The sequence below is a fragment of the Microtus ochrogaster genome, chromosome 4 (assembly GCF_000317375.1).
Source record: "Microtus ochrogaster isolate Prairie Vole_2 chromosome 4, MicOch1.0, whole genome shotgun sequence".
NCBI classification, from domain to species: domain Eukaryota; kingdom Metazoa; phylum Chordata; class Mammalia; order Rodentia; family Cricetidae; genus Microtus; species Microtus ochrogaster.
In genome coordinates, this window is record NC_022011.1 from 52,051,642 (window position 1) to 52,061,421 (window position 9,780).

The 9,780-nt window shown below is 48.7% G+C and overlaps 1 protein-coding gene across 2 annotated transcripts in view; it reads right to left on the reverse strand.

The window, feature by feature from the left end:
* Man1b1 (mannosidase alpha class 1B member 1) overlaps positions 1-9,377 on the reverse strand; it is a 19,612-nt gene extending 10,235 nt beyond the window's left edge. The window contains exons 1-5 of one of the 2 annotated variants that reach the window (XM_026778593.1): positions 8,969-9,377; positions 8,007-8,115; positions 7,112-7,230; positions 3,171-3,325; positions 1,064-1,173 (exon numbers count right to left, since the gene is read on the reverse strand). In XM_026778593.1, coding sequence (XP_026634394.1) covers positions 1,064-1,173; positions 3,171-3,325; positions 7,112-7,230; positions 8,007-8,115; positions 8,969-9,277 — 802 coding nt within the window. In that variant the 5' untranslated portion in view covers positions 9,278-9,377. Of the gene's footprint in view, positions 1-1,063; positions 1,174-3,170; positions 3,326-7,111; positions 7,231-8,006; positions 8,116-8,580; positions 8,807-8,968 lie in introns of those variants that run through there. The other variant, XM_005346312.2, reaches the window with a different exon arrangement.
* Between the last annotated feature and the right edge of the window lie 403 nt (positions 9,378-9,780).

Genomic DNA, 9,780 nt, shown 5'->3' on the forward strand with positions numbered 1-9,780 from the left:
GAGCTAGTTCCAGGACAGGCTCCAAAGCTACAGAGAAACCCTGTCTCGAAAAACCAAAAAAAAAAAATAAAAAAATTTATTATGTGGGCTGGAGAGATGGGTCAGAGGTTAAGAGCACTGCTCTTCCAGAGGTCCTGAGGTCAATTCCCAGCAACCACATGGTGGCTCACAACCATTTGTAATGAGACCTGATGCCCTCTTCTGGCGTGCAGGCAGAATATAGGCAGCAGAACCACTACATACATAATAAATAATAAATCTTTAAAAAAGTTTAAAAAAATTATGTATTTTTTTAGGCATGAGTGCCATCTACACACAAGCCTGAATGTTAGAAGAGGGCATCAGATCCCATTATAGAGAGCTGTGAACCACCATGTGGTTTCTAGGAATTGAACTCAGGACCTGTAAAAGAGCAGTAAGTGCTCTTAATCATTGAGCCATTTTTTTTTTTTTTAAGACAGGGTCTCTCTGTGTAATAGCCCTAGCTATCCTAGAACTTGCTTTGTAGACCTGGCTGGTCACAAACTTAGAGATCTGCCTACCTCTTCCTCCCAAGTGCTGGGATTAAAGGCATGTGCCACCATTCCCAGCTTCTTTAACAAGGTATTTATTTTTATTGATGCCCAGGTGGTGATGGTGCCTGCCTTTAATCCCAACACTCTGAGTTCAAGGCCAGCCTGGTCTATAGAACAAGTTCCAAGACAGCCAAAGCTACACAGAGAAACCCTGTCAACAAAACAAAATAAAAAAATGATTTTATTGAATCTTTATCATTAATATGTGTAACTTTAATCTTGTGTATTTTCTTACACTAAGGCACAACCTGGCCCAGGAGCAGAATGGCAAAGTTAGACTTCTCAAACACAGCATCCTCTCTGATAGCTCAGTGCTCAGGCAAAAAATCAGGGGAACTAAGAAGCCACAGACAGTCACAGGGCTGCACAAAATATGTGGACCGAGCAAGGGTGCTGAAGGGGGAGCTGCGCAGGGATCGGGATGTAGAGTAACAACCGCCAGGCTCTTGGGCACAGCTCTGGTGAGAAAAGGGGGCAGGAAAACTCACCTGGCTTTTTCCACATCCTAGGTGCCAGAAAAGGAGGTTTGGTGGAGGCTTCAGCTCTTTTTGAAGGGAGTTCAGTGGCCTGTTCAGGCTCAATCACTGCTCCCCGCCAGCTTGGGGGGAGCAGGGAAAAAGCAGTCAGCTAGATCAACCAGTTGAGGTTACACCCTCCAAACCCACAATGTGCCCAGGACAAGGCCTGCTCCACTGTGGGAGCACAACACGGAGTGACAGGAAAACACCAACTAATTCTGACTCACACACACCCATCTGGAACATGGCTTCCTGGGTACAGTCATCTGAATGTGGACAACTCCAGGGCTGTATAAGGGAGAGTCTAAATCAGAGATCTAAGCTAAAGGAGCTCCTAAGATCTGTAGAAAATACAAGGAGCAACCCTGGGGACGGATGCAGTGGCCAGAGGTTGAAGCTGCTATGGTATAAATAAACTGAATACACCCAAAAGAAACCAGATGTGTGCAGGAGTCAGGGTGGCTGCCTAGACTGGCACTGTCTCTGCTCACGGATATGACATCTGGAGAGTCCCTCTAGGGTTCTGTCCGACGATAAGACACCAGGAACAGGCAGAGGTTTGCCATATGACACCTGGCTGAGTGTGGACTCAAAGGTTTCTTTTTTGTTGCTGGTATAGTATAGTATAGTATAGTATAGTATAGTATAGTATAGTATAGTATAGTATAGTATAGTATGTGTTTTCCTGTCTGTCCTAATAATTTTTATGTGTATTGAACATTTGCCTGTATGTATGCATTTGTACCACGTGTGTACCTGGTGCCCTCAGAGGTCAGAGAAAGAAGTCAGGTCCCCTGAAACTATAGTTATGGATTGCTCTAAGTCACTATGTGGATGCTGGGAACTGAACCTGGGTCCTTTGCAAAAACCAGTGTTCTTAACTTCTATTCCATCTCCCCAGGCCCACCCCCCCCCTTTTTTTTTTTGAGTAGCCTTGGCTGACACCTGGAACTTGCTACGTAGACACACCAGGTCTTGAACTCACAAATAGTCACCAGCCTTTACCTCCCAAGTGCTGGGATTAAAGATGCATGCTACCATGCTTGGCTTTTTTCTTTCTTTCTTTCTTTTTCTTTCTTTCTTTCTTTTTTTTTTTTTTTTTTTTTTTTTTTGAGGCAGGGTTTTTACTGTATCATTGACTATCCTGGAACTCACTCTGTGGCCTCAAACTCACAGAGATCCACCTGCCTGTGCCTCCCAAGTGCTGGGATTAAAGGCATGTGCTGCCACCACCTGGCTTCTTTATTTTTTATAATATAGAATGCTTCACAGATTTGTATGCCATGCTTATATAGGGGGGATGCTAGTCTTCTCTGTCACTTCAAAAGATCTCTTCAACAACCTGAGCAGAATTGGACCCAGGCTCAGCTACTACCCACCCCTCCATTCCTGTCTTTAAGAGTACTATAATCAATACCGAGCTGAATCAGATGCTGGCTGTGGAAGCAAATCCTTTCCTCCTGCAAACATGATCAAGAGCTTCTCCAAACCGCTATTTTCCCTAGGACTTTTCTAGGCCGCTACTTCCACCCTGTCTCCTTATGTGCTCGTGGATCTAAGACCTCAGGTTGCACATCCTCAGGACAGCTCCTCAGGCTCAGAGGTTAGGGCACACCTCCTGGGAGAGCTGCACCTGATGTTTTCAAGGGTGACACTGAGCAGGAAGTGAAGCTGAAGGCCTTCTAGGACTGAGGCGTCTGTGAGTACAGCCAGCAAGCAACTCACTGGCTGACAAGTGCCAGCCCAGTCCAGGGAACCAGGCCACGTCCTCTCATTCTGCTCACTGCCAGGTCATAGGTGGCTAGGAAAGGAAGTGCCTGTCACCAGTTGTCACCCCACAGCCACCTGCCACAGAAAAAGACCAAGTCTCACTTTCCTCCTTCCCGCCATTCCTCTGGACCTTCTACCCTCACACGCCTTAAAAGTCCTGCTCTCAGACCAGGTGGCTCTGAAGCCATCTTTACAACAGTCTGTTTCAAATGGGAAATACGACATTGACAAAATGAACTCTCATTAAAATTAAACCAGACAGGCTGGTATCAGACACTGCAAATTCAGACCCATCTCCTGCTCGTACCTGATGACGGTCCTCTGTGTGTTTTCCTCCTGCTGGGCATCCCCCAGGGCTGTCTCCTTCTCCTTAGCATCATCCTGGGTTTCCTCCTTGGAGACTGTGTTGGGGGGTCTGATCTGCAGATGGGGAGGGCCCCTCCGGAAATGCCTTTGCTGCTTCTAAACCAATATCAGAGTTAAATGTGAAAATACATCACCTGTCATGGCCTGGGCTTCTCTATATGCAGAAGATTCTGTCCCTCAGACGTGTATTCATACCCAGAGAGGACAGTGTGCTGTTGTGTTCTACTAAAGCCTTGGGGAACTGGCTGCACTTTTTAGCAGTCTGCAGGTTTGAAAGATGAGCTGCTTAGGAACTTGGTGAATTAGCAAATGGCTAATGCAGGCCTGGATACAGAGCTAGAGCCCTGCTGGGAACAGTTGAAAACTGAAACAGTCCTAGAGGAAAAAGAATGACAAAGATAAAGACACTGTGGGTAGCAGCCAGGGTTACTCACTCCATCTGAGAAAGTGCAAAAAGCCTTGGGTTCTCACAAATCAAAGGGCTGCAAATAGCTGGGCAGTGGTGGCACATGCCTTTAATCCCAGCGCTTGGGAGGCAGAGGCCAGCCTGGTCTACAGAGTTCCAGGACAGCCAGAGCTGTTACACAGAGAAACCCTGTTTCGAAAAATAAATTTAAAAAAAAAGAAGGAAGAAAAAAGAAAGAAAAGAAAAACGTGGGGGGGGACTGCAAATGATGGAGCTAGGTCCCCACTGCCACCCTCCCCTCAGAGCAGTCCTGGCAACAGGACAGTGTACTTCCCAGACTCATTCTGTGCTCCACGGCATCAGGCACAGAAATTTACCCTTAGCTTCATTTATATCCTCAATAAATGATTTGGTAAATTACATTTATTACATTACATACATACATGCAATGGATGACCCAGCTCTAAGAATTTACATGACAGAAGTTACTAAAACTCAGGATGAAAATGCACACAACACAGACCTAATCCCAGTACTCCAGAAGCAGGATACTAAGTTCAAGGCCAGCTTGCTTTACAGATCCCATTCCAGGACAGGTAGGGGTGTCCTGGGATAATCCGTCTGTACACTGTGAACATGCATTCCTCTCACTGGTTAATAATACAGCTGAATTGGCCCATAGCCAGGCAAAATAAGGACAGGCGGAAAAGCCAAATGGAGACACAGGGAGAAAGAAGGGTGGAGTCAGGAGAGATATGAGACAGCCACCAGAGGAACAAGACATGCTAGAGAACAGGAAAGCCACAAACCCACATGGCAAAGTGCAGATTAATAGAAATGGGTTAACTGAAGTTCTAAGAACTAATAATTATTAATAATAAGCTGGGCGGTGGTGGCGCACGCCTTTAATCCCAGCACTCGGGTGGCGGAGGCAGGCGGATCTCTGTGAGTTCGAGACCAGCCTGGTCTACAAGAGCTAGTTCCAGGACAGGCTCCAAAACCACAGAGAAACCCTGTCTCGAAAAACCAAAAAATAAATAAATAAATAATAATTAATAATCAGTAATGATAAGCCTGAGCTATAGGACAAACATTCTGTAATTAATATAAACTTTTGTACGATTATTTGGGACTGGGCAGTTGGGACAAAAGGAAAGGTCTGCCTCCGTTTATACAGCGCTACACAAGAAACCCTGTCTTGAAAAACTAACTATACAAATAAGTAAATAAATCCACATGATACCTAATCCCCAACTGTACTCAAATGTGTATATCCAATTAAATCTACTAAAGTACATCAAATATTTAAAAAATTGCCTTAAGTAGGGTGACAATGAATGCCTTCCATTCTACCTGTCTTATCTGCATTCCAATCCTTCTTTCACACTGAAATCAGAGTATAAACCTCCCTTCCGGGAAAAGTCAGGCTGAGCACATGACAAAGTCCATAAAGCTGCTCAGAGCAGCACACTGAACAACTGGAAAAAAACTTAGGATACTTATCTCTTGCATTTGGCAACACTACCACTTACAGGAAAATCCCAAGCAGGAAAATATCCACCTGATGGAAACATTCCATCCTGCAGGGAAGCTCCCTAAGCAGGAAGCCCCTGAAACTGACCAGATTCTCTAGGCTCCTCTCTGCCAGAGGAAGAAATGAAAGCTGAGAGCTCCTCTCAGAGGAGCTGAGCTGCAATGAAGACCCTCAGGGAAGGCAAGCTGCAAAGACCCAGTCCAGAGCACCTGCCTGAAAACAGCAACAGCCAGCAGCTAGACCAACTGCAGCACCTGGAAAGGACGCTCTCCAACCTGCTGAGCTGCCTGCAGGCTGTGCAGTGTGCTCCAGGGTCCCGGCTTATGTGAGCTGTCAGTCATGCTGGGGTGGGCTTTGGTGATGCAGCTGTCTTTGGATCATTTCTTCACCTGTAAGTAACCTCTCCCCCATAGTCCTGTAAGCAACCCCAGTAAAAGTCATTGGACTTTGGTAGCATCTGTACTTTGGTCTATTGTAGGATCCCTATCTGGGGTGAGTTGACGTGTGCTGCATCTCCCAAAAAACACAAGGAAACTGGAAGCATCACCACCATGTGCACAGACCTGTCTAGAAGCAAGTCTGTCACTCAAAAGCTGTATCAACAATCTACAGGGGCAGCATGCTGATTGTCCTTTTTCAAACTCTACCCACTCCCTATATGGCCTGACCAAGGGGCTTGCCAACACAGACTTGGTCTACTCTCCTGTCCTTTCTAGTGAGTATCCAGCAACTTAGTAACGACAAGCTTTCTGAAGACAAAACATAAAACACTCCCTGTTCAGAATGAAGGTACCCCCAAATTCACCAAGACGACAAAGCCATGCTTGAATCCCCAGTCCATATGTGTCTATGTCTCAATTCAGGACCTAGTACTGGAAAAATAATTCCCTAGAGAGGCATTAGCAGGGGCTTCCTGTTGGTATGAAAGCCTACAAGGATATGAAACCTCCACCTGTGCCCAGGACTCCACCCATAGAGAAGTTGAAGTTTTACAACATCTGCTATGTGATAGAGAAAAAAAACAACTGACAGCCAAAGGTTTCGTGGTGTAGATGAACCCAACTGCTGTGGGCAACTGTCCCAGCTCTCAGGAAACCTAGGTCCGGCCCGTCTCTATCACAGATCAGCTCTCAGCAACTGGCTCTCTTGTTGCCTCTGACTACCTCTAGACTCCACTCCCCATAATCCTAAACTTCTCAGAGTGGATACCCCAGGATGAGGCTGGGCTGTTCCCAAAACCTCTCCTAGACAAATTATGCTGCCTCTACCCAGGACGCCCCAGACATGACTGACAGGTGATTCGAATATCACCCACCCACAATGTCTCCATACTGCCTCCTAGGCACACACAGCAGTCAGATGGAGCACCTCAGTGTTCTACTGGCTCCTGCTAATTTCTCACTGTCCCTCTGCACGGGGACCCTCACTCTATCCCCACACCATGACCAACTGTGCAGCACCTTCCTCCACTGTGAAGCATCTCCACCTGAGCATGGCTCTACTCCCTCTTCAGATCTTCCAAGGGCACCGGTTATACCCCTCAGGCACCACCAGAACCACAACTTTACAAAGGTCTATCTCCTTCAACCTTGCTCTGCCCACCCAGACAGAAATGGGGGCTTCTTGAGCATTTCCCCAGATGGCTCCAGCTCTCAGCACTATACCATGTGCCAGTTGTCTGATACTGCCCTTCCTATCAGCTTCTGTGGTTCCTCCAAAGGGAAAAGTCTCTTTCCTCATAAGTAGGCAGTCAGCACCTAACACTGGAGCTGGACCACGGTGCTGTGAAAAGAAACTGAAGCAAGTGTTCTCCCCTTCTTTCCCCAGCTTTATACAGACAGCCTCAATTGAGCCTTCAGCCTCTTTGAGGCACTGTCTGTCAACCTGCAAGGTTCCAGAGCAGACCCCAGTGACAACTCTTCACAGCCTTTACTGGAAATACCTGAGGGACTACGGCCGGAAACTCTTCTGGTTTAGTGCCTTCCTTCTGAGGAGCTGGTAGGACAGGTGGGACTACTTCCGGCTTCATCTTCTGCTCTTCTGCAGGAGTGCCACTCAGTCCTGTGGAAGAAAATCTTTTACCTTAAGGCCCAGGTAGGCTCACAAAGAGGTGCCTAAACATGTGTTATTTGTTTTAGGTCGGTGGGATCTCCTAGAAGCTACTGAATTCAAGAAAGTCCAGAGGAATCAAACCTGATATACATTTACATACACACATATGTACACACACAAACATATATTTTTTATTGAAAGTAGGGTTTTATGTAGCCCAGGCTAGCCTCAAAGTCCTGATCCTTCTGCCTCTACTTCCCAAGTGCTGGGACTACAGTCAGGCTGAATCAGTTCCTTTTCAAGCATTTGGCAGAGTGTGTCCTTAAGCACAACACGCAAATACCCAAACACATCAGTTTCATATTGTCTATACTGGAAAGAAGAGCATGGTGGTAAACAGCTTCATCTGCGCAATCTGCAGCACTGTTTGGGTCTCCAAGAGCGGCAACCCTAGCGAATCCCAGAAGAGATCCTCAGCATCCTCTCAGGAAATCTGTTGGTCTTTGGCAAACACACTGTAACAAGTGGTAGGAACACTTCCTGTGAGTGGTACTGATGCTCTTGACTGACATTCTCTGACAGAGAGAGGAGCACTGCTGGCACCAAATACTGAAGAGCGACCTACAGTCAGCTGCACAGCCAGGTGGCCATACTGACCCCCACTTCCACCTCTTGCTCATCTGACACCACATATGCCTCCTGGTACTGTCTCAACTGGACTGCAAGAAAGTATCTGACCTCAGCCTGCACCCCCACATCCCTAACACCACTGGTATTTCCGATACCTTTCCACTGGTCAGCTGCCTGAAGATAAGACAAGAATCCACAGATAATCAGAAAGCCCAGGAGGACGAGAATCACGTTCCGCTGTAACCTTGAAAGTTGCTTCCATTTCTGAGGGAGAGCCAGAAATGACACTTGTCACAGATTCGGAGGACAGCAATACAGAGAGAACCTGCGGCATGTCCATACTTAAGGGAAGTTCCCTGTCAGCAAAGTTTACATGGCGGGGGCAGCACCAGGGGTGACAGGGCACACTAGCTTATACGTGGCAACAGCTGTACACCATCTGTTTAGCTGAACATGCAATTGAGAAAAACTCCTGAAATCCCCATGCCCTGGCCCGGGCGTTGAACGAACCATGCATCTGACCATACATGCTGGACCCGTGCCCCTCAGCCAAGGACCACCAGAAACACCTGGCATTAGGCAGGGGACCCAACAACACCGGGACTCAAGCTGCGAGAACCAGACGCGGCAGGGGAACTTCTACAAGCTGGAAGAGACCAGGACGCCAGAGTCCAGGCTCCAGTAGGATGCTACCCACCGCAGGACGTCCCTATCCGGACCCCGCCTCACCCTCCAGCATGAGCGCCGCCGCCGGCTCTTGCTGTTGTCGTAGCTCTCGCCCAGGCTCAGCGTCACCGAGATGAAGTCCCGGTGAGGCGCCGGCGGCGGCGGTGGGTACATGACTGCGAAGCTGGCCCAAGAGACCTCGCTTGCTGGAGGCGTCAGGAAGCCCAAGACTGAGAAGGACCGCGGGCTGCCATAGCGAAGGCGTCCACACCCCGCCCATCGCCCTAGACACCAGTACGCACGCGCCGCGTCTTGGGGTTCATTGCGCAAGCGCACGACCCTACTCTAATCACGGCGCAGGCGTACAGCCTTGACTTGGTATTTCCTGGTGAGTCGCTTGCGTCAGGACGCCCGCCCCCGCGCCGTTTGACGTAATCTCATCGCGCCTTACGTCACTGACTTGCGTCCTCCTGGGCGGGCGTAGGCGTCCTGCGGCCTCCTTGCTGGGGGCGGACCAGCTACAGCATGGAGGTGTGGTCCTGGTCGCGGTTCTGCCTCCCTTGAGATGAGGCCGTCCTGGCCTGAAGGATTCTCGGGCTTGGTCTGGGGGAGCGAGGTCCGGCATCCGCCCGGCGGAGCTGAAACGGAGAACTCCCGGCCGAGGAGACGAGCGGCCCTGCTGAGGCCGAGGCCTGGCCTGACTCACCGTTCCGAGCGCTGGCTCTTTCTTTCTCCTCGCTGCGACCTTTTTTCTGACCATTCCACTCCAAGCCCTATGGACTTGGCTACGTGTGTACGACTACCCTGTGCGGTGCGCGGGGTTCCCTCGATTAAAACACCCCAAACGCCAAAACTGCCCACTGTCCAGTGGCTGAAGCTGCGGCTGCCCTACAGCTCAGCTGTGACATCTCTGGGTGTGTGGAGGGGTCCCTGCTCAGTGAGCATTTGACTTACAGGAGACCCTACTGATCCCGTACCCCCCTCCCTACTTTAGGACCTTGCTGGTCTCTATCTGGCAATTGCAACAGTGCCCTCAAAATGTAGGTTTTTCAAATCACGGTAGATGGTGCGATGTTTTGGAGGTCTGCATGGCTTCCTAAAATTAAGATGGCGTTCTGGAGCCAGGTCTGCACGTTCTCACGTGCTGCCAATGCTCGAGACCATGAAATGGCATTTGAAATCCCAAAGGGCTAGTTAGTGCTCAAAGTTAAAGAGTGAATGTTGAGAGAAAATAGGAAGGAGAAGGGTTTTGTCGCCCCCGCC